The 25371-nt window shown below is 42.0% G+C and overlaps 1 protein-coding gene across 3 annotated transcripts in view; it reads left to right on the forward strand.

Annotated features, from left to right (window-relative positions):
* The window catches only part of E2F3 (E2F transcription factor 3), a 91469-nt gene extending 67002 nt beyond the window's left edge, over nucleotides 1-24467 (forward strand). For 2 of the 3 annotated variants that reach the window (XM_063605160.1, XM_063605161.1), the window contains exons 2-7: nucleotides 10617-10728; nucleotides 11993-12194; nucleotides 13511-13669; nucleotides 17441-17555; nucleotides 18866-19001; nucleotides 20921-24467. In XM_063605160.1, coding sequence (XP_063461230.1) covers nucleotides 10617-10728; nucleotides 11993-12194; nucleotides 13511-13669; nucleotides 17441-17555; nucleotides 18866-19001; nucleotides 20921-21183 — 987 coding nt within the window. In that variant the 3' untranslated portion in view covers nucleotides 21184-24467. Of the gene's footprint in view, nucleotides 1-10616; nucleotides 10729-11974; nucleotides 12195-13510; nucleotides 13670-17440; nucleotides 17556-18865; nucleotides 19002-20920 lie in introns of all 3 variants that reach the window. The other variant, XM_024929297.4, reaches the window with a different exon arrangement.
* The last annotated feature ends 904 nt before the right edge of the window (nucleotides 24468-25371 follow it).

Genomic DNA, 25371 nt, shown 5'->3' on the forward strand with positions numbered 1-25371 from the left:
ACCAAAACTAATTATGTAACTATTGGGGGAAAATGGAAGAAGTGAGATGGGTATCGTATCATTGAAGGATGTTGGTACATTAGAACTAAAATGGCTAAACCAGAAATAGCTGTGTGAGCATATCACTTAGAGATACAGAGGTGACCACCAGGAGAAATAGTAAAGGTGGTTCCCCCAGCAAGGTAGCCATTATAGGCTCTCTGAGCTAGTGGGTTTTGAAAAACCATGTGCATCTATTTGTTTTTTAATTGTCTTAAATTATTCTTAAAAACAAAATAAGTTTCTATAGGAAGGACCGCAGTCACCAGTTCATAGGTTAAATGGCTTTTATTCCAAAAGTTCTAAGTCAGTGAGATTGCTTTTCCTTTAGAAACATTCATATATATGTGGTTAGATCCCCAAACTAGTCCACAAATACAGGTTATAGTGAAATTAAAATATCCTAGTTTAGAAATCAAAAGAAGAAAAATGACCAACTTTGGAGTCCATTCTAGTAATCCAAGTGAGAAAGGATGGGGATACAGTTGGAGTTTTCTGCACACCTGTTCAGTTTACCAGTTATTCTTCTCTGAGATAGTCTGGTTTGTGATTAGGCTTCTCACCCAGCGGCTCACAGAGGATGCTACTCTCGTTAGATTCTGCACTTACCTCTCACTGTAAAAAGCTGGAGAAGACTTTGGAGCCCTTCATCTTAGGTAACCTCGTCAATGACAGGTTGACACTACGAGTGCATTTAGCTTGGCATGAAAGGGACCATAAGCTGTCCCCCTTCCTCATCATTCTGTACCCAAAGCCCCTCCCTACTCACAAGCACCTCCGAACCAGGACTTTTCAAAATCTCTGCTTCTGTTCTTATTTGGACAGCCCATTCAACTCCGCTGACTTCACTCCCTTATCTGCATAACACAGCTCAAGAGCTGTCACCTCTTAACAATCTCTCCAGACCTCTACCCACTTCTCCATGCACCCCTCTTCATGCCCTCCTGGACCCACCCTGGGCTCACTGCAGTATTCATTCATAATAAATTTCCCATTGTTTGCTTGCCTGTATACTTGTTGATAGCAGGGACCACCATGTTGCCTTTATAATCATATGCCCATGCAGGGCTTGGTACATAGCAGGCACTCAATAAATATTTGAATGGATTCAAAAATGATGAGCCAGATTGAGTTAATACATAGTTACAGCTGAAAACTAACTTTTCTTAAAATCCTCATGCCCTGACCCACTAACCTAATGGCCAGAGTCCAAGTGAGGTTCAGCTGTGGTCTGCTATGAAGCTGGAAATTCCCTCCTTTGGGTTATTTCACTGATGTACTTAACTTGGTCTTCATTCTTTTCATTTCTATTTTATTTCATTTTCCTTCTTCCTTTGTTCAAAATACCTGTCTCGTCTTTGGTTTTGAGACAAAAGGTATCATCTATCAAGTTCTATCCCTTTCCTGATCTCCTATTAACTAGGGAGAAGGGAGTTTATTTTAGCATTCACAGTTTGTTAACATACAGCAGGCCATGCCTTGTGCTTGATTTAATTTTTCCTGTGGCTCAGTGGCATGGTGGATAAGAACATCCCTTCCCTCCCCACCACGAAGCTGGATGCCCTTTCTGGTGGCATATCCCATTTCTGTTTTGAACCCGTACATATTGAATGGTACATAAGACATTCAACAGTCTAGAAAATAAGCCACCAGATTTCTGTTTAACCCCAAATGGAAATGATACTGCTTTTCTTGTTATGCAAGTAACCCACGCTCACTTTAAAATGATTTTCAAATATAAAAAAGCTAAAAAGAAGAAAGTAAAATCACCATAAGCCTACTATCCAAAGATTAATGCTTTTCAACTATTTGGTGTGTGGTATGTATCCTTAGATACTTGCTTTCTATGCATATAATTTTCTTACAAAAATAGTTTTACTATTCACACCTGCTTTTTTTAAGTTACATATGTCGCTGTACATCATTATTAATTGCATAACATTTCAAGATATAAATGTATAATAACTTACTGAATTTTTCTTCTGAGGTTGGGCATTTATGTTGCACATATAGGCCGGGCACAGTGGCTCACACCTGTAATCCCAGCACTTTGGGAGGCCGAAGCGGGTGCATCACCTGAGGTCAGGAGTTCGAGACTAGCCTGGCCAACATGGTGAAACCTTGTGTCTATTAAAAATACAAAATTAGCTGGGTGTGGTGGTGCACGCCTGTAATCCCAGCTACTTGGGAGCTGAGGCAGGAGAATCACTTGAACCCAGGAGGCAGAGGTTGCAGTGAGTGGAGACTGCACCATTGCACTCTAGCCTGGGCAAAAAGAGCGAAACTCCACTCAAAAAAATAAAATAAAAATATGTTGGACATATGTGGAAAAATCAAATATTCAAGAAACAGGCTGTGCTGTTTTTAATAGACAAACCCTAGAAACAACCTAAATGTTGAGGATGTACTCCAAGAAGTAGAAGTGCCAGTTAGTATGGTATAACGTATATGTAGACACATTGCTTTTTCAAATAAGATCAAAAATTGCAGAAATGTAAACATGAAGTCATTACTCATTTAATTTGACTTCCCAGAGATAACCACCATTAACATTTGGTGTGGATCTATTTTCAGGCCTTTTTCTCTATGGATTTAGGAAAAATTTTTGTGAAGTCTGTGGTTTCATAGTTTTTTATATTACACATATCTCTGCAACTTTAATTTTTCTCCTTTATATTTCTTGAAAGTCTTTTGAAGCCATCTATAGAGATTAAACTCCAGCCTGCCCCCCCTCCAACACACACACACACACACACACACACACACACACACTCTCACTCACATCTATCCCTTCTGCAGATTGGTAACATTGGAGCTTTGTAATTTACCTGCCAAGGGACTTTGGGAATTTATTCCTTGGTTCATTCAAAATAAATAAGTCAAGTTGACTGAGTGCATGCCATATGCAAGGCTCTGGGGAAACTAAGCTGCTTATGACCTGAGCTTAGAGTCCAGTGAGGAAGCCTGGAGTATGCATTTGTCATGGTGGTAAAATCGTGCAGTGGCAGCATGGATGTTGCTATGGAAGCAGAGGAAGGACATCTCAATAAGGCCAAGGGTGTCATGGTCACTGACAAATTATTGCATAGACTGAGGTTCAAATCCTGGTATCTGTGCTGAACGTGGAGGCTCACATCTGTAATCTCAACACTTTGGGAGGCTGAGGTAGGAGGGTCATTTGAGCACAGGAATTCAAGATTGGCTTGGACAAAATAGCAAGACCTCATCTCTACCAAAAAAAAAATTAGCCACTCATGGTGGTGCTACTCAGGAGGCTGAGGTGGGAGGCTTGCTTGAGCCAGAAGTTTGAGGCTTCAGTGAACCATGATCACACCACCGCCCTCCAGCTTGGGTAACAAAGCTAGACCCTGTCTCTAAAAAAATAAAAAATAAGAATTCTAGTATCTGTCCCTTGTTAACTGAGACCTCGGGTAAATCCTTAACTTCTGTCTCAGTGCAAGCTGGGTGTAGTAATACCTACCCCACAATGCCAGCATGATTATTCATTGGAAAAATGATTATAGGAGAGGAGTATTGAATGTCCATTAGTAGATGTCTGCTTAAGTAAATAAATCGTGGCATATTAATTAATACAATATTATGCAGCTATGAGAAATGAGATCATTCCATGTGTTCTGATAAGGTCTAACTCGGACATATGTTATTAATAGAAAAGTGTGTGTTTTGCTATGATTTATGGGAAAAACTTTTTAAAGATGGGATGGTAGATAGTCTAGGTAAATACAAGTATGTATATAGCTATCTGAAAGGATATCCAAGTAACTTCATAGTGCTTGCCTTTGAGGAAGGGAACTGGGATCAGGAGTAGGGAGAAAGTTTGCTTTCCATTTATACTCATTTATGCTGCTTAAATTACCATATACATTTATTATATGTAAAGAAGAGTTTTTAAATCAGGGATAAAATAAAGTGTGTCATTAAGGCAATGTCAACTTAATCTAGCTATTCAAATATTTTTACATGGGACTGTTCACAATCTTTTCATGAAGTAGTTATAAGCATGGACTTGTAGATGTGCTTACTGGCTATAGAATCTTGGAAAAGTCAGTTAATCACGCTAGACCTCCCTTTTCTTCTATAAAATAAGAATTAATAATAACCACCTTATTAAGGGTGTTGTGAAAATAAGATAACAAAATTGAGTGGAAAACAGTTAACATGGTGCGTAGCATATTATAAGCACTCAAATGTTTGTTGTGTAATAATTAATACTAAAGGTCTGTATCTATCAGTGGTATTAATCATAATCTAATTCAGCTGCCTTATACCAAAAAGGGATATTTGTGGGCTCACACAAATGAAAGTCTGTGGCATGTGTGCCTTTGGGTATGGCTGTATCTAGCACCTCCCTTGAAGGGATTGGGACTCAGCCTTTCCCCAGCTCTTCTGTGTTGGCTCACTTCCCAAGTAGCTCCAGGCTCGCACCCTACTGGCCTAATAGTGCCCAGTGAAAAGAACCCAGTACTTTCCCAGTGGTTCCCAAGAAAAATCCCAGGATTGACCGACCCTTCCTGCATTGGTCATGGTCTCATCTTTACCCCGGACACTTGAGCCTCGGGATTGAGGCCAGGATTCAGTACTCACCTCTGCAACTTTGATGGGAAGAGTCGTCCTAATGTTGATCAGTCTCAAGTCTTGTCTTTTCATGCTTGGAGACTAATAGAAACTAAGAACATCAGTAGAGCTCCTTCCCCAGTGGAAAAAAAAGAGGGGCAACAAATATCAGGCAGGCAGACTATAGATGTTCCCCACTGGCTCCAGTGGTAATTCTTTTGGGGTTTTGTGTTTTTTTTTTTTTTTTCATTTTGAGAGAGAGAGATGGGAGACTTGCTGTGCTGCCCAGGTTGGTCTCAAACTCCTGGGCCCAAGTGATCCTCTTGCCTCAGTCTCCCAAGTACCTGGGACTACAGGCGCATTACCACTGCACCCAGCTCTAACTACATACATTTTCCTACGTAGATTTTCAGAACTGCTTACCAGTACAACTGTTTCTTTGCAGAGGCATGTTACCGTCCATGGAGCTGAGGTTTTAACGTTAGCACATACCTTGTTTATAGTACAAGTTACCCTTGAAAGTACTGCCGGAAGGTGCCACGTGGAGTTCCACACAGAATCTCACAGAGCCAGGCTTTACCACTGCTTGGGACCAAATGGCCCGTCCTTCTGTTGATTACTGGATAAGTTGGTTGTTTTACTGGTAGGGGCCATGTAATGTAAAGATCTGTGCATAAACAATGAATACCTCTCCAATCAGCACGATGCTCACGCTGTGAACTAACAAAAATTGAGATGACCAAGAGAAGAGATTTCCATCTACCCTGGTGCTCAGCCTAGGGCAGGGTGGTGTAGACAGAGCTCACCCGCACTATTTAAATCCTGTCATATAGTTTTTTGTTTTACCAGGCATGTGTGCTTGAATTTGCTAAGTTAAGCATTAAAATAATGCTGCTCCATCAAATATCAAAATTCTTAGCCCTTTTTCAAGAGATTCTAATTATTGCACCCATGTTCAGATCTGAGACCAAACAGGTAATATGTGGTCCCCACAAATCCAGTTCCGCCCTCCCTGTTCACTAAACAGGGGAGGAAAAATAACAGGATAACCCAACGGGAACCTCCCTTCTGAAAAGGGGAAATGACATAAAGTGCTCACCTCCTGCTTCTTGTCATGTCCTCAACAGGGACAGCAGTTTGTAGAGCCTATAAGTCCACCCAAAGTTCCACCTCCTGGGAGGAATTCTGGGGCTGCCCCTTCTTCACACCTCACCTATTTCTGGCGTGGCTTTTGGACCTAGTGATTGATTTCCTTAGAGGTTCAACATCATGGGCCTTCACTTTCTAGACCTAGTGATTCTCTCACAATAAAAGTGCCTTGCAATTTTAGTAGCTTGTCCATCTAGCATTCAAATTTGGTCAATTTATGGTTTGGTGCTTAGTAACTAGAGTTACACATGAAGACTAGTCCTGGTCTTTGGAAGTTAAGTCTCAGTCACTTAGCAGCAGACCTCTGGAAATTTCCCTAACCTACAGTTTAATGCTTCCATAGGCCTTTGCCTCATGGCAGTCTGAAACAGCAGCCTGGGAGGGAGAGATAAAACTAGTATGCCCCCAGCCTGCTGACCAGTGGGTGGTTCTTTACTGCTGAGGCACAGCCCTAGGTCCCTAGGAGTTCTGGGTCCCAGACTCTTCCAAGTTTGCCTTCTTTCTGTTCACTTTATTTTCATTTTTTGAGACAAGAGTCTTTCTCTGTCATCCAGGCTGGATTGCGGAGGCACCAACCTCCACCTCCCAGGTTCAAGCAATTCTCATGCCCCAGCCTCCCAAGTAACTGGAACTACAGGTGCATGCTACCATGCTGGGCTACTTTTTGTATTTTTAGTAGAGTTAGGGTTTCACCAGGCTGGTCTCAAACTCCTGACCTCAGGTGATCTGTCTACCTCGGCCTCTCAAAGTGCTGGGATTACAGGCGTGAGCCATCGTGCCCAGCCCATTTGTTGACTTTAATTTGGGCAGAGAATACAGCTCTATGTCTCCTTAGATTGCTTTCTGTAGAGAAGACCTCCATAGCAAAGCTGTTTTCTTTGAGGCGGGCCAGCCTCAGATGAAGTTTCTCTCTATCTGTAGTATCTTCCTGGCGGTCACAAGAAGTGACCAACACACTCTGCCACTCTCTAACAAGGCCTGCCAACTCCCTGTCACACCATAGCCATCTTGACTCAGCCAGTTCCATAAGCTGTCACTGGCAACAGCACAATTCTAGGTTCCCGACTCAAAACACTTTAAGCAGCTGGGCGCGGTGGCTCACGCCTGTAATCCCAGCACTTGAGGAGGCCAGGAAGGTGGATCACGAGGTCAGGAGATCAAGACGATCCTGGCTAACATGGTGAAACCCCGTCTCTACTAAAAATACAAAAAATTAGCTGGGCGTGGTGGCGGGCGCCTGTAGTCCCAGCTACTCGAGAGGCTGAGGCAGGAGAATGGCATGAACCCGGGAGGCGGAGCTTGCAATAAGTTGAAATCGCACCACTGCACTTCAGCCTGGGTGACAGAGCGAGACTCCGGGTCTCAAAAAAAAAAAATGCTTTAAGCAAAAAGGAGAGTTTATTGGCTAATGTAACTGGAAAGTCTGGGAAAGACCAACAGTTGCCCCCAGGGCATGACCAGAGCCAGAGTTTTGAGTGGTGGTCTCAGACCCCTCTCTCTCCTTCTCTCCACTCTGCTTTCCCCTGGGAAGGCCCCATTCTCAGGCAGCTTTAGGCTCCTCACTTACCAACCTTACTGGAAAGACATACCTGCTTCTTGCCAGATAGTTCCAGAAACATTCCTGGGGTTAGCCTTTGCTCCTCCAGCCTTGGTCATGAGCCATTCAACCTGTTCGCGGTGGGGGTGGGGAGGGCAGGATGGGACACAATGATTAGCCAGGCCTGGATCACCTGTGTGCACAGATGCGCTTAGACCAGGAAAGGGATGGCTCCCCAAGGAACAAACAGGGAGCTTCTGCCTGATAAAGAGGGAATGTTTGCTGGACCAACCACAGCAGGCCTACACAAGGACTTGACAGAATGGCTGGGAGGGGAAGATGAAGTCCAGCAAGCAGATTGTCCTTCCAGAGCCATTAGAGTGATGTTTAACTCAGCACTGCAGTAGAAAGATAAGGTGTGCCACTGAGGCAAGCCACATCGTAAAATATATATATAAAGAAACAGATGAAATAATTTTACTGCTACATCTGACCCATTAACAACATTGGGGTTAGAGGTGCCCTGACACAGTCAAAAATTTAGATAGATCTTTTGACTCCCCTAAACTTAACTAATAGCCTGTTGTTTGGGGTTTTCATTATTATTTTAGTGATGGGGGTCTTGCTACGTTGATCAGGCTGGTCTTGAACTCTTGGCCTCAAGTCATCCTCCTGAGTAGTTGGGATTACAGGTGTGATCCATGCACCCAGCCCTAATAGCCTACTGTTGACTAGAAGCCTCACCAATAACATAAACAGTCATTAACACATTTCATATGGTATATGTATTATATACTGTATTCTTACAATTAAGTTAGAGAGAAAATGTTATCAATAAAAGAAAGTTTGGAATGAATGAAAGTGGAATCCACAGGGTAGATTTCCCTCATCAGCCAAGCAGGACTAGAGGTGAGGGTATGTGAAATAGGCCGTGCTGGCCAGAGCTGGGCTTTGCCTGAGTGTCTTACTCTTTTCCCTTATGATCTAAAGCCAGGTTTCTCCAACTTTAAGGTGTATCAGAATCACCTGGAAGGCCTGTTAGATTGCTCAGTCCCATTCCCAGAGTTTCTGATCCAATGCATCTTAGGTATGCTCTGGAATTTGCGTTTCCTAGCAGCTGAACTTGGTCCAGGGTTCAAAGTGTAGAAGGCATATGGGCATATAAAGCAGCTGGATGAAAAAAAAATCATAAGGAAGAGAAAACAGATTTACTATTCATTACTGGAAGTGGATCATCATAAAATTCATCCTCGTTATCTTCACATTGAGGAAGCAGTGGTGAAAGAAAAGAGGAGGGGTTGGTCTTACTGTCTCAGGGATGACAGAGGAGGAAGAAAACCCACATATAGGTGGACACACTCATGGCCGGGTGCAGTGGCTCACGCCTGTAATCCCAGCACTTTGGGAGGATGAGGCGGGAGGATCACTTGAGCCCAAGAGTTCAACACCAGCCTGGGCAACATAGAGAGGCCCCATCTCTACCCAAAAAAAAAAAAAATTTAAATTAGCCAGACATCATGGTGTGCACCTGTGGTCCCATCTACTCAGGAGGCTGAGATGGGAGGATTCCTTGAGCCTGGGAGGACAAGGTTGCAGTGAGCTGAGATCACACCACTGCACTCCAGCCTGGGTGGCAGAGCAAGACCCTGTCTCTAAAAAAATAAAATCAGTGGACATGGACAGTCCAAACCCATGTTGCTCAAGGGTCAGTTGTATTTTATTTATTTCATTTAACATGTGATCACTACTAAAATTGTTGAGATATTTTACCCTGTTTTGTACTAAGTCTTCGAAATTCAGTGTGTATTTTACAATTATAGCACATGTCAGTTTGGATGAGCTAGTAACCAGTGGCTGTCGTAGTAGACGGTGCAGGGTTAGCTGGTAACTTTTCCATAGAGGGGCTGAATATCTAGCTTCCGCTGGTAAGTTATTACTTACGGATTCACATCACAGGGAGTTGTTTTGAAATTGCAAATCTCGGCTGGGTACAGTGGCTCACGCCTGTAATCCCATCACTTTGGGAGGCCAAGGTGGGCAGATCACCAAAGATCAGGACTTCGAGACCAGCCTGGCCAACATGGCGAAACCCCGTCTCTACTAAAAATACAAAAATTAGCTGGGAGTGGTGGCGTGCACCTGCAGTCCCAGCTACTTGGGGAGGCTGAGGCAGGAGAATCACTTGAACTCAGAGGCAGAGGTTGCAGTGAGCCAAGATCGCGCCACTCCACTCCAGCCTGGGCGACAGAGCAAGACTCTGTCTTAAAAAAAAAGAAAAGAAAAGAAAAGAAACTGCAAATCTCCTCATTAGAAGAATCTGCCTGAAAATGAGCCTAAATACATATTTTTGTGCTGAGTGTCCAGTTGATGCCATTTATTTTCTAAAACACCTGTCATACCCATACAATTAGTACTTAACAACTGCTTAACCATCTATCTTTTCTCTTGGACTCGAAGCCCCTTATCTATCTTGCTTGCTAAGCCCAATGCCTAGGTACCTAGAAGACGCTATGTGGATATTTTAAATTTTAATTGGAGTTAAATTAAAAACTTAGATAAGGGCTTCTCATTTGCTAGGCTTGATGAGAAAATGGAGAAAGCAATACTGGTTGAAGCCCAAGATTGCATGTTTGCAGTATTTGTTTTCCCGATGAAGGGCCATTTGTAGTCTGTGACTAGTTGTGTTACGATCCAATCACCCTTTCTCTCATTGAATATACAGTATATAGAGAGAGTGATTGAAAATCTACAGAAACCCAGGCTCTGTGCCAAGCACTGGGTATACAAAGATAAATGGGAAACAGTCCCTGCCTTAAAGGAAATGAGAAACAGATAAGTCTTACAGTAATACCGAATAAGTGTCATGATACAAATAAACACAGAGTGTTTGGGGAGCACAAGGAAGGGGGTCCAACCCAGGTCAGAGAATGGGAGATGGGCAGGAAAGACTCACTGTGGAAAGTGAATTTAAGCCCCATGGCGCCTGTGATATTCTTAGCATCCAGCCCCATGCCAGGCACATGATGTGTTGAATCAATGAACAAAGTGACTCCTGAACCTAATGCTGAAGGATCGCTGTGTTTATCCAACTGGGTGTGGACGGATGATCACGGCAGGTGAAGAGAGTGTGCATGACAACCCAGCCTACAACGCTAGAATCCTGGCTCTAGGGAACGACAAGATGCTGAGTGGGGTGGAGCAGAGGGGTGAGAGCTGGCATGAGCCTGCAGCATTTGGCAGGCCAGCCCACAAACTGCCTCCCTTCTTGTTCTTGTCCATATGACTGGTGACGAGAGATCGCACTTTCTTATTACAGGCAAAGCGAAGGCTGGAGCTAGGAGAAAGCGGTCATCAGTACCTCTCAGATGGTTTAAAAACCCCCAAGGGCAAAGGAAGAGCTGCACTACGAAGTCCAGATAGTCCAAAAAGTAAGGATCTTTTCATCTCTTTCCTTATTCTCCTTGGTGTGGCATTTCCAACTTTCAAAGCTTATGGCCGGAAGGATGCCAAGGTGTGAATAATTCTGGCATGTTTTGTTCTTTTTCATTTCTTTCTGTGCTTATCCAAAAAAATAAATACAATGTCAGCAGACAACCAGTGAAAGGCTACAGAGTCACACTGGTACCATAAGGGAAGACTTCTTTTAACTGTATGTGGTTTCATTTTTCAACTCGGAATACGAGCTTTTGGCATCATTCTATATCAAATTTAATTTTAACTTCCCTTAATGGACATTGCTTCAGAGTCTGAGGCAAACTGGATGTCCACGAACTATGCCAGAGTCACCAGTGTCTGTGCCGACCTCAATCTCCAGCTCAGCATATGGTAGCGTAAGAACTGATTGAGCCCGATAAATTGCAGGCTGTTTCTCTTTCTATCAAATACTATTACCGTTGCTTGTGGGAGAGAGAGAAACGTAGGTTAGAAATAACCAACTAGTCCCATTATGTATGTGTTTGCATTTAACATAAGGGCTAAATTAGACTTTGTTCTCTCTCTTCCTGTAGTTCATGCATTAGGCAATCCACAAATTGTGTGACACTAAATTAAAACCTTGACCTGTGCACCTATGGGGGAACAAGTACAATATTAAGTAAGGAAATTTCCTTTAAGAGAGATGGGGAGATTTGGCAGAAGACTTTTCCAGGTAATTATTTATCAAAATGAAGCATTATTTGGAAAATTGGTGAACAGGTGATACACGCACACACAGATACCAGAGCTTGAAAGGCCATTTGAGATGGGTCTGTTTAAGACCTTGTCCTGCAGTGCTAGTGAGACTCATAGCCTGGCTCCATCACCGTAGGCCTCGTGTGTGCTGGTCCCCTGAGGCCACAGCACTCTTTCATTCATTTGACAGATATTTTTTAGCGCCCGCTATATGTAAATTCTTCATTAGAGCCAGGGAATAGTGTAAGTCAAGGTAGAAACTCTTGAGAAATTCAAGGTGAAATGCTTTAATCAAACCCTGGAATTTTTACCTTCCCTTCCTGCTCTAATAAAACTTTCATAGCTTTCTATGACTTGCCAACAACAACAGCAACGACAGCCTTGCTTCAGATACTAATACTTTGGCTGCAGTGGGAAAGAGAGCTTGCTTGACTGCAAAGACACCCTTCATTTCTTTACCTTTCCCCCTATCCCCCACCCGCTCGGTTTTTGTTTTTCTTTAAGCTCCAAAATCTCCCTCAGAAAAAACGCGGTATGATACGTCTCTTGGTCTGCTCACCAAGAAGTTCATTCAGCTCCTGAGCCAGTCACCCGATGGGGTATTGGATTTGAACAAGGCAGCAGAAGTGCTAAAAGTGCAAAAGAGAAGGATTTATGATATCACCAACGTTCTGGAAGGCATCCACCTCATTAAGAAGAAGTCTAAAAACAACGTCCAATGGATGTGAGTAGGAGTCCTCCCCATGCCCCGGCTCTGAGGGGGTCGTTTCAAACTGCCTGGTTTCTTAGTTCCCACTTTCACATCCACGCCCACACATTCTTTTCTTTTCTCTCCTACTGTTTTCTTCTCTCTCATTCTCTCTTCCCTCCTCAGCTTCTAAGCCAGAAGTTCGAAGTCTCTTTACAAAGAGACTTTGTTTAGATACTGTCAGAGATAAAAGGATTTATATTTGATGAGCATCCAGCAACGGCATCCTTAAAGAGGTCTCTGCAGTTGGAAAGTGGACTGCTGTTCATCTGTTACATAGATGTCTGTGTGCACCCACGTGTGTATCTGACAGATGTGTACACGTCTTCAGCTTGTTTCTAATAAGAATCTGGAAATGATGGCTTATGGGTTATCTATGTGTATACGTACAACTGCATAGTTACAGAATATCTTTATCCATGGTTCTAATAGCAGATTAACTCACTTTCTGGGTAAATTAAGGCAAGACTTAAATGCCTCCATTTCGTCTGTAGAGCAGGGATGGTAGCATGATACTTATACAGCCACACGTATGATTACATATGTAATATATTTTGTGAATTTTAGAGCATCTAAATAGCCACTATAAGCACAGTATTGAATTATTAAAGCATTTTGGAAGGAATAATTCTGTTACAGGAGGGCTTTAAAAAAATACTAATTCAGATGGAAGATGAATACATACCTTTTTGCACATTTTGGAATTTTGTTGACAGTTTGGTAACCCATTTTGGCCTCTGGTTTAGAGAAACATATTGTGCGCTGGTCTCAGTTCTTGCATACATCACATACATCTGTTTCCTTTATTTTCTTTTCTTTTTAGTTGTTGATATAAGACCCTCAGTAATTACCTGGGTTTTTGGTGCTTTTTTGGATGGGTTTTTTTTTTTTTTTTATTTTGAACCATTCCATCTTCTCTGTCTTTCTCTATCTTTTTATCCTTTTTCCCTTTCTTCCCCCACCACCTGGGAGCCATGAGGCAAGGGAGGAAGGTGGTTGCCTTCTTTTGCCCTCTGAATTTGAACCTTCTGAAGAAGTAGACCTCCCCTGGAGGAAAGAATCCTGAAAATAGCAGTGCGCTTTCACTAAATTTCTATGCTGTGAAAAGTGCAGAACTGTATTTATGAAAAAAAAATATATATATATATATATGTATAAATGTTCTAATTTTAACACTTGGCTAACAAGCAATGTGACCTCCTATGTCAAGAGGAGACATTTACCCAAAGGATCATTTCTCCTTCCCCTCCCTCCCATGAGTAGCCATGAAGAGTCTGTGTTTGGGTTTCTAGGGGCTGCAGTCTGTCTGAGGATGGGGGCATGCTGGCCCAGTGTCAAGGCCTGTCAAAAGAAGTGACCGAGCTCAGTCAGGAAGAGAAGAAATTAGATGAACTGATCCAAAGCTGCACCCTGGACCTCAAACTGTTAACCGAGGATTCAGAGAATCAAAGATATCCTTTGTGCCGCCAGTTCTCTGGGGGTTAGTGCTTCCTAGACTATTTCCAGAGTTGACAATCTGACTTACGCACAAGGTAGATTATTATTCTGATGTCATGCAAATGAGTACCTGTGTGCCTGCGTGTGTATGTGTGTGTGTGTGTATGCACGTGTGTGTGTAAACCCAGTTAGCTTTGCCTAAAAAGTCAGTATTTATGGTAAGATAGTCACCAACTCGATCCTATTATTATCTATTTTGATACCAGGTGGGAACTGTTTTTTAAAGCATTTTTTCATGTGTGGTTGAGACATATGGGTATACTCACAGCGTAAGGCCACACTATTAAAAGATACATAAGGTGTCGGTATTAATATTAATGACAACACTAAGCAGATTCGTCTTTGGCTTCCCAGATTTTTGGTGGGTGTTAGCTGTCACTGTTGGGGTTCTCACATTCTATTTTCTTTTCACCAGATATCGTAGCAATTGAAATTGGTTGAATCTATCTGATTGGGCTATAGTTGAAGGGTTTGAAAGAGTAAAGAAAAATCATACTATAACTCTTAAAGTGCATTCTGCTGATTCTCAATAAAAAAACTGATTTCAAAAGCACCCCAAGACCTGAGAAACCCCTCTCAATTCCTCTGTTCCACTACAAACATTAGTCCTTGGAAATAAAAATACAAAAGGTCAGTTCTTGTTCTCAACTTCCTGACAATCTATTGACGATCTCAGGAAAACTTGCTCTTCATCATCTCACTACAGACAAAGTAAGAGAGAGATTGCCTCGTTATGTCAAACAAGACTTGCCAATATTCTCAGTTATTAGAAGACAAAAAACAATACTGTAAGTTATCCCATCTCTAGTTTTAGTTCCAAACTTCTGATGATTGCACATTTACCATTATTTGACAAAAACTAAAAAGTGTTCTGCCCAGATTCTTCTAGTGTCTCATCTTTAACAGGCTCCCCCTTGGAGAATATGGAGATATTTATTTTCTTCCAGTGTTGGCAGTTTTTCAAACCTGCAATTGTTCATTTCCTCTTGACCAAAGAATTAACCTTGTCAGCCGATAATTAGTGAGATGGAAGAGAGGCGTAGTGATTTGGAACCCCAGTGGTGGGCAGAGTGGGTTTACAGGGGAAGAAACCAACAGTTGGGCTGTTTCATTCATTGTTTGGTTGGGAGCCCCATTGTGGAAGAGATGGGTGGTTACATGTGATTGGCAGCCTTCCGGGACATGTGGCTTATGGCATTGTCACCTATATTAGCTCTCTCTGGGGCCTTTGTTGCAGAAAATGAAAGCTTCCTTGCAGGGAACTTCAAACCCAAGGAGTAAATTCAGGAGGGAGCCACAAAGGAAGCACTTTTAAGTTTGTAAGATTAGAAAATACATTTGCACAATTTATTTCAGTTCACCATTCAGTTCCCAAATTGGTACAGCTTGTTCACAAATGTGTTGAAATTTTCCTTCCTGCAGCATGTTGAGTAATCGTAGATGAGTTTTTCTTTTACACTTGATCTTAGCCAAAAGGCCAAGAAATGGTGAGTTTTTATTTTAATAAGTTCTTATCATACAGCTTTTTGACAGTGAGCTGTAGTGTAAGTACCTGGTTGTCAGTTTTTTCCAGTGTTCTCAGTAAAAAATCAGAACTGCCTGGCCCTCTATAAAGGCATCCGTTGACTTCTTTGATGGGTTATGTAGTGACCTAAAACCCAGAATCCTGCAAGAGCAGCCACTACAAGCTCAACACTGAATTAGCCATCATCTCAACTGTAAAGATTTGAAGGAGATAGTCTGTGATAGATCCCCTACATGTGTATGCAGATTTTGTGTGAATGTGCTTTCTTTCTGGAGTAGAAGTTCCATAGCTGCATTCAGTTTCTAATAAGAAGCTACTACAGCCAGGCACGGTGGCTCATGCCTGTAATCCCAGCTACTCGGGAGGCTGAGGCAGGAGAATCACTTGAACCTGGGAGACAGAGGTGGCAGTGAGCTGAAATCGTGCCACTGCACTCCAGCCTTAGTGACAGAGTGGGAGTCTGTCTCAAAAAAAAAAAAAAAAGAAGCTACTATCGTAAGGGACATGATTTATTTTAGGGTCTCTAAGCCCCCCCATTTTTTTATATTAAACATATTAGATCACAGACTCTATTAGCCATTAAATACGTTATACTACCTGCTGAAATGCCTTCATTGGTTTGTTACTTGCTGTTTTATCCTAGGAATTTTTTGTGGGTTCATATAAAAAATAATAACGGGCTAAAGACATTGTACATTAATTGAATACTTGTGTCATATCGTAAGTACCATATTCTTTCATGATAGCCTTTTAGGCTTGGCTGTCAGGACCTTTAAAAGAATGGTTCAGTGCTTAGAAAAAATGACCAAGGCCGGGCGCCGTGGCTCACACCTGTAATCCCAGCACTTTGGGAGGCTGGAGGCAGGCAGATCACTTGAGTCCAGGAGTTCAAGACCAGCCTGGGCAACAGGGTGAAACCCCATCTCTACTAAAAATAAAAAAAATTAGCCGGGTGTGGTGGTGCATGCCTGTAGTCCCATCTGTTTGGGAGGCTGAGGCACGAGAATCATTTAACCCCATAGATGGAGGTTGCAGTGAGCTGAGATTGGGCCACTGAACTCCAGCCTGGGTGACAGAGCAAGATTCTGTCTCAAAAAGAAAAAGGAAATAACTACCAAGAGTACTGAGATATTATACTTTTCTCTTTTCCTAAATCAGTGTTTCTCAAATTCATTCAAGTTGCAGAGCACCTGGAAACTGCTTTCTTCCTCATGAACACTGAAATATTGATAGAGTTAATATAGTATCACGCAAAGCATAATTTTTCTAACAGAAATAATGACACTCTTCTGTAGGCAGTACATAATCACAACCAGCCCAGGTGCACTTAAGAAAACAAGCTGTCTGCCTGAGCAGTATTCTGAGTTCCTCCACTAATATATTTGTTACTTATTTATTTACTTGGTGGCTGCTGACACTTGCTTGTAGATAGAAGTAACTGGAGTTTCAAAAAAATTGTGGCTAATAGAGATTACATTTTTTTTTCCTGCAAATTGGAATCTGCCATCATTCAGTTTGAGTGACAGAACACTTCATTGGAGTTCATGGAATGCCTGTGCTGCAAAGGACCCTGGCTTCAAGATAAAATTTCTGACCACTTAGTTTTTTATTTTCGTATGATCATTTATTTTAACTGTTCTGTTTCTATGTTTAATATTTTAAATAGCCATAGTCTTTTTAGAAATGGGCGGGATAAAGCTATTCATTTCTTTAGTTGTTTAGAGTGTCAACCAGAAATGAAGATTCATGGGAGACCCTAAACATTTGCAGATCCAGAAGGGGAGACATACGCATACTTTTTTGAGAAGGAGTCTTGCTCTGTCGCCCAGGCTGGAGTGCAGTGGCGCGATCTCGGCTCACTGCAAGCTCCACCTTCTGAGTTCATGCCATTCTCCTGCCTCAGCCTCCTGAGTAGCTGGGACTACAGGCGCCTGCCACCACACCCGGCTAATTTTTTGTATTTTTGGTAGAGACGGGGTTTCACCGTGTTAGCCAGGTTGGTCTCCATCTCCTGACCTCGTGATCTGCCTGCCTCGGCCTCCCAAAGTGCTGGGATTACAGGTGTGAGCCACCACGCCCGGCCACATATGCATACTTCTAAGTCATAAAATACTTTAAAATTTTCTATGCATCTATTTTGTCATTTTCATCATACTTATATCTGAGGTAATTAGATGGAAGATTCCTTGACACTCTTTACGTTAGCTTATGTTACATATCAAGATATTCGAAAAATTAGTGGCCTTAAAGACCAAACTGTTATAGTTGTGAAAGCCCCTCCAGAAACAAGACTTGAAGTGCCTGACTCAATAGAGGTAAGGAGACAGCATCTTTGTTCATCTGCAAAGATCTTTGTGGAATGCCTGAAATTGAATGACTCATTGACTCATAGTTAAAGTCTGTCCCCCTCCTATGAACTTGATGGTTCTTTCCCATTTATTTTACTTAACCATACATTTGAAAACATTTCAATGGTTTGATGTTCATTGAGTATTCAAACAACCTAACTTTGACCTAGCAGGATGTTCAAGTTCAAAGTGGTATATGATACCCTGTCCCTCTCGTACTTTCTCTTTTTCATAATTTGTCATCAATCGTTTTGATCAATTTGAATCACTTTGGAAAGTTTACATTGATTATCCTGTATATGGTCCCCACCATGAACAGATATATAAATGTTTTAAAGTCTCTCCCTAACTTATAACATTTTGAGAGCTCACATGGGGCTTTGGGTTAGCTGATAGACTAGAATATTGCAAGAAAGTAGGGGGCATATTTTTATAATTTTCAGATATACTTGGATAATAGAGGCCTAGACTACAACTATAACATAAAGAATTGTAGTAAAAAGAAAATGCATAGGAGATAAAAAGAGAATGAAAGTTACACGCTTCCATCTAGGGTAGACTTCTTACCTTAAAAGATAATAATAGCTCTTTGACCTAGATGAAAAAGATTTTTAAATGTTAGTATGCTGCATTCTCTTAATAGATGCAGTTCCTAGCACTTAAGAATACTATTCATCAGTATACAGTTCAACATGAAAAAGTCCTACCATAAAGGAACAATAACATGGAGATACTGAATTTGGAACACTTAAAGGACCTTGTAATAATTTGCAGAAAAAGAATATATCCAAAGAACACAATTCACCTCACCCATTGTGCTATTTTCAGAACGACTCCCCTCTCCCCCAAGCCCCCCTAAAAGAGTTTTCTTTCTCTAGGGCAGGACTCAGCAAACTTTTTCATTGAAGTGCCAGGTAGATAGTAAATATTTTTGGCTTTGCGAGCCGTACAGCCTGTGTCTAGACTATTCAACTGTGCACCTCTGACATTGTGATACGAAAACAGCCAGAGGCAATAATAAACAATGGGAATGGGTGTGACTCTCTTCCAATAAGACTTTATTTACAAAGCCACTTGGTGAACTGGATTTGGCCCTTAGGCTGTGGTTTGCTGACCCCTGCTCTAGAGGATGACAGTCTTTCATAGAGTTGGACTAGTAGGGAAAAAGCAAGTGAAAAATGAACATTGTTCTTACCTTCCATTTTTAGACAAGAATTACTATGGCTTTTATTTCTAAAAGAACTTCTGATTCGAACTTCTCCCACTTCTGTTCATAGAGCCTACAAATACATTTGGCAAGTACCCAAGGGCCCATTGAGGTTTACTTATGTCCAGAAGAGACTGAAACACACAGTCCAATGAAAACAAACAACCAAGACCACAATGGGAATATCCCTAAACCCGCTTCCAAAGGTAAAAACTCCACTTTTGTCTTTTAGAAACTATGTTAAAAATGAGGGTGACTAGAACCATCTGTATTGGAACCACAAGCCTAGGCAAGAAACACAAACTTCTATTGGTATTAGGTAACATGTTTTAAAAGACATTCTGACTGGTTTGCAGAAGAAAATAATGATTTGGGAAAAACGACTCCTTCACCCACTTATGGAGTCGCTTCAGGCTTTTGCTATTGGCAGAGAATGTTTCCTTACAGCATTTTTGAAAACCAGCTAAAGTGAGGAGCAAAGCTGTGAACTGTCTTGTTGGATCATCAGAGACACTTGGCCACACACCTTTGAATCACACTGCAGAGCTCATCAGAGAGGGAAATGAAAAAGGTTTGAAGAGAAAAGCCTCTGTTGGAGAATTTTTGTCTTATTTTCCCCCCCAATGAGATGGGGAAAGGATATGGGAGGAGAACGCTAGGAAAGTAAGTCTTGCCGGGTGTGGTGACTCACACCTGTAATCCCAGCACTTTGGGAGGCCGAGGCAGGCGGATCACGAGGTCAGGAGATCGAGACTGTCCTGGCCAACACAGTGAAACCCTGTCTCTACTAAAAATACAAAAATTAGCTGTGCGTGGTGGCACGTGCCTGTAATCCCTGCTACTCGCGGGGCTGAGGCAGGAGAATCACTTGAACCAGGGAGTCGGAGGTTGCAGTGAGCCGAGATCCGCCACTGCACTCCAGCCTGGTGACAGAGCGAGACTCCATCTCAAAAAAAGAAAAGAAAAGAAAAGAAATCTAACTTCTCCTTCCCGCTCTGCAAAGAGCAAAGGAAGCTCTTTGCAGTATGTATTTTTCCATTTCCTAACTTGAGGAGATATATATGCAATTTTTCCCTTAGTGTCTCCCTATATAGCAGCAAGAATAAGGGTGATTTAAGTGAATAAGTCTGATTTAATACTGAGCAAAAGTACCTCACCTGAAATGATAAAACAAAAGGCCATCTTTCTTCACCACAGAAATCCACAGTGGATATGTCTTATTGTATGTATTTTTAGAGATCTTTTTAATAAGCTGGTTGTTCAAAAAAGACTGAGTTAAAATCAGTGAATTCTGCATGTAGTCCCAGCTACAGGGAGGCTGGGGTGGCAGGATCGCTTGAGCCCAGGAGTTCGAGGTTAGAGTGAGCTATGCTTGCCTGTGAATAGCCACTGCACTCCAGTGTAGACAACATAGCAAGACGCCATCTCTTAAAAAAAAAAGTTCTTTTTTCAGTTGGTGAGTTTCTACTAGGAAGCCAACTTTTCAGTATGTATATATTGTTTTGTTTTGATTTTCTTGAAACAATGACTAGATAGCAGAGAGAAGTTTTTGAACTTGTTATCCTCTCATCATTGAAGTTATTTGCATTCTTGTTTATTGACAGTAGTTTATTTGAAAAATGAGTGAGTAGACTAGGGCCAAAGAAAGATGGCCAGGCATGGTGGCTCACACCTGTAATTTCAGCACTTTGGGAGGCCGAGGAAGGCAGATCACTTGAGCCCAGGAGTTTGAGACCAGACTGGGCAACATGGCAAAACCCTGTCTCTACAAAAAAAGATTAACCAGGCATGGTGGCTCACACCTGGAGTCCCAGCTACTTGGGAGGCTGAGGTGGGAGGGTCCCTTGAACCCAGAAGTTCAAGACTGCAGTGAGTCATGATCACACCACTGCACTCCAGCCAAGAGAATAAGACCCTGTCTCAAAAATTAAAAGGGGGAGGGGGGTGGCAGAGAACTTTTTTGTACCTGTTAGCATAAAAGGTGATCTGCATCATAAAGTCGTCTCATTGTCATTATTTGCGGAAGGTACATGCTTTTTTCTAACAGCAACATATACATTCTTCCAGAAAAATTCACTTGATTTTTCTAACTTATTTTTTGTTTCCATCAATGTTTTCTTTTCAGACTTGGCTTCAACCAACTCAGGACATAGCGATTGCTCAATTTCTATGGGAAACCTTTCTCCTCTGGCCTCCCCAGCCAACCTCTTACAGCAGACTGAGGACCAAATTCCTTCCAACCTAGAAGGACCCTTTGTGAACTTACTGCCTCCCCTGCTGCAAGAGGACTATCTCCTGAGCCTCGGGGAGGAGGAAGGCATCAGCGATCTCTTCGATGCTTACGATTTGGAAAAGCTCCCACTGGTGGAAGACTTCATGTGTAGTTGATTATGCTTCGTGTGAACTCTCCTTAAAAACCGATATTTTTTTATCATGGAACCAGAACATCTGTCATGCAGTGTTGTCCCTTCCTACCTTCTTCCTCCAAGAGAGTATCATGAAGTAAACTACAAACTTCAGAAGAAAGCTGACATTTTAATGAATTTTTTAAAAAATTAATAAACACATTGTCTAAACGCACAGTTGCAGGCTCCCTTGGGAAAGCCCTGCTTTGCTCCAGGCTCCAAGATCTCCTGGCTAAGTCAGCAAGTGAGAAAATGTGCAATCAGGTGTCTCTCACCCCGAATTTTCCTTCCTCTTTCCTCCCCGGATTGGCTTGCTGTGCCTGACGGATGGGCTGTAGAATGGGGTCTGGCCACCTGGCCCGCTGGGAAACAGCAATCTTCCTTAATAGCATTTCAAGCCGTGCCTTCTCCGCAGAATGCATGTCTTTGGGGTCTGCTAATATGGAATGGAACTGCAGCAAATGCAAACTTGAAGTCATGCAAAAGTATGAAATGGATTTCTTCAGCTCTTCTTAGGAATATTTAAATTACTGTCATAATTCAGTTTAAGCTATGAACTGTGTGTCCCAGTAGGAGGTCAAGAAAACCTCCACAGCCTTCTGGATGAAGAACCTGTTTTCAAATATACTTGTTGCAGATACAGAAGACTAGTAGAGTTCTGCCACTCTAAGCTGTTGTGGATTTTCCTGTCTCCATGAACCACTCCCATTCCCCCGTCCCCAATGTGTTTGTGAGTTTCCAGTTGATTTGTAGCAAATGCCTACTTAGTTCTTTGTGGATTGTTTTAGACTTTTAATTTTTTTAGCTGCCATTTAAGCATTCCTGTGGCACCCATCACCATTTCAATTTAATTGTTTACTTTGAAGCGGTTTTTGCAAATTCATATTACTTAAGCAGAGGGAGAGAACCTCTACTGATCAGAGCATCTAAACCTGTGTGATCTAAGGTTTATCAGCCTCTGCAAGGAGCTTTGTCCCATCGTGCTTCCATTCCCAGGAGGGGGAGCTTGGAGCGAGTCAGTCCTGGGGCTTGCTGACATGGGTGGCCCATTGGAAAGGAGAACCAGGTCAGATGATGTAACAGCCCCAAGGAGCAGCAGGCATGGGTCCCTCCATCCTTGGGCTTCCCGGGCCCCTGTGACAGGGGAAAGGGCTCTCTTACACCGCACTCAGGGAGACCACTTCTCAGGATGGGGTCAGATGGAGAGACCTCTAGGGAGAAAGACATCCCCATTGTGTGAGTGGCATTTCCTTAAGCTGGCAGGAACAGGGAGCAGCCCTGTGTCGGGGGCTGGAATAGTTCTGGCCAGACCCCATTCCCCTTCCTCTATGAAGGAATGAGTTGGACCAAGGGAAGTCGGGGACGTAAAAAATGAAGCAAAACAATGCCAGGGTGTCTCCCGCTTTACTCTTCAGGAATGGTGTCCCAAGTTGGAGGCTTTGTGTCAGCTGCAAATCCTACCAGTTATGTCCAAGAATGGCTTTCCCTTGGACAGGTGGCAGTGGCCATCTCCCACTGGGAATATGGCGTAGTATCTCCGGTCCATTCCTTGGATGCTAAGGACTGCGGGAATGAGGGAGTCAGATAAAGAACAAACCTCGAAACGAACAGTTAAATTGAAATGCTATGTGCCTGACCCAATGGTAGGCACATAGTAGGCACTCAACTCATATGTTTAATTGAATTGAAAATATCCCTTAGGAAAAAAAAAAACACACAAAAAACCACAAGAGCCCCAGCCAGTTTACTCCAGGTAGATTTCCACAATATGCAAAGTGGTGGTGGGGTCAAGACAGATGACACCAGCACTTTAAACTCTTTGTGTGGGTATGCGTGGGTGTATGTTTGGGAAGAAAAACAAAGGTGCAGACTATCTTCCTTTTTTCTTCTTCAGCCTCCATCCCTGGCCTCCTCCCCTCACACACACTGGACTTGGTACAAAATGTCGGTGTGGTCCTAGATGAAGCATTGGGGTGGGGGAGGGAGAGGGAGCTTTGTGTTAAGTGCCTACTGGAAATGCACTGTGGGGTTTTTTCCTGTATGGGAAACCATTTATGCCAAGCTTTTCCCCATTTCCCATATTTATCTCATCTGGTTAGCTGCCTCTGCTTCCAGCTTTGTGTAATTCTCTTTGCCAGCTGCACAAAGCTGATTTTTTCCAAAGTCTAAAGACTGAGCTCACCTGGCTAGATTGTTGTGTGTTTTGTTGAATTTTTTCATAATGTAATGCCGTATTTATTGTTTTAAAAATGAAAGGAATACTAATAAGTCTTAAAAGTTCCTTCATGCATAAGATTTTTTTCCAGTTACTGGGCTTAACTGGTGTACATTAATTAGATGTCCATACTGTATTTTGTTTGCATTAAGTAATTTTCTTTTTGACTTAGTATCCGGCACACAAAGTGGGTTAGTACTACAGTATTTGCGTTACTTTAAGTACTAAGTATGCAGGTTTCCTGGTACCATTGAGTTGCTGCTATTAAAGCTCACACACGAAATGGCTAAAAGTTACAAGTGTGCAAATTATGACTGCGTGAGCCTTAGAAAATAAAATGTATAAAGGGCAACACATGAGCTGTCAAACAGTGTTAGGAATGTGTTTATATGTACAGAGTTGTGCATAGCAATCGTTTTATTTAAGTTGATATGTAGTCTACTCACATTTTCATTATTTAGCAATTTTGTACAAAAATAGCAATTAATTTGTAAACACTGCCAGAATACTTTCTAGCTGGTTTGTAATTTTTTAAGAGTGTTATTTTGTTTTTGTTTTTCTGTTCTTTGTTGTGGTTCTTGTTTTCATTTTTGTTGTACGTATAGATCTGTAAATAAAATTGCAGTATTTAAAGCTTAAGCTTTCAGGAAAAAGAAAATAAGAATTCAGTGTGTGCATGACAACTCGTGTGTATGAGAAGGAGGGATATGAAGGAAGATGGCTTGCAGAGTAAGTCGGGTGGCAATTGTCAGGGCGTGGGAATTTCTTTTCCTACGGGGTACGAGATTTTGTAAAAAGGAAGTATTTCTCCCAAAATTGGGAGTAGGCAAACTACTAATCAGTTTAGCTTTGTGTTGTATGCTAGTTTAAAAAAGAAAATATGTAATATAATGTAAAAAAACAACAAAAAAAAAGCTTTTATGATGGATTTTGTAAATAGATTTGTTACAGGGTGACCTGTTCTCTAGCTGTGATCTTACCACTTCAAATGGGTGTAATTTGAATAAATTTTGTATGGTAAAGGATCAATAAAATGATTTTTTTTAAGAGTTCAGGCTTGTGGATGGGTTTTCTTTAATATTATCTTATGCTCCTCTATTAATTGAATTTTTTTCTTTTTCTTTTTCTTTTTCTTTTTTTTTTTTTTTTTGTTTTGTTTTTTGAGGCAGAGTCGATCACTCTCACCCAGGCTGGAGTGCAGTGGCGCAATCTTGGTTCACTGCAACCTGCACTTCCCGGGATCAAGTGATTCACCTGCCTCAGCCTCCTGAGTAGCTGGGACTACAGACACCCGCCACCACGACTGGCTAATTTTTGTATTTTGAGTAGAGACGGAGTTTCACCATGTTGGCCAGGCTGGTCTCGAACTCCTGACCTCAAGTGATCCGCCTGTCTCCGCCTCCCAAAGTGCTGGGATTACAGGCATGAGCCACCGCGCCCAGCCTATTAATTGAATTTTTTAAAACATTCTTAAACAAGGAGAAAGGCTAAACAAAAGCTTAAAACATCGTTTGCCTTAGACGGTATTTGGGACTCAGAACACTCAGCAAATATTTGGTGACCACTTCCGGTGTGCTCTGCACCCTGTGAAGTAGAACTTACCTTGTCCCTTTGACCATGTGCAGAAACCACTCGGACGCTGAGTAATTGTTACACTGAGAAAGTGACAAATTTGACTCCTCGTAAGGGTTATAAAGCCAATACATTTTAATTCTGAAATCTGGTAATTACCTCCCATGTTCTAGATTGTGTATTTCTAGTAATGCCATCTAGGAGCAGATTTGAATTTTTTGACTGCCATGTCACACTGTTAACTCTGAACTTATCATTGAAAAACCTCAAAGTGCTATATATTGTACACACACAAAATCAATATAAAAGGGTATGAAGTTTAAAAAAAAAGGGGCAGGGGGGGACGTTACCTGCCCCTCTATGCTATTCATGCCAGAGATAACC

The sequence above is a fragment of the Pan paniscus genome, chromosome 5 (assembly GCF_029289425.2).
Source record: "Pan paniscus chromosome 5, NHGRI_mPanPan1-v2.0_pri, whole genome shotgun sequence".
In the NCBI taxonomy this organism is placed as follows: Eukaryota; Metazoa; Chordata; class Mammalia; order Primates; family Hominidae; genus Pan; species Pan paniscus.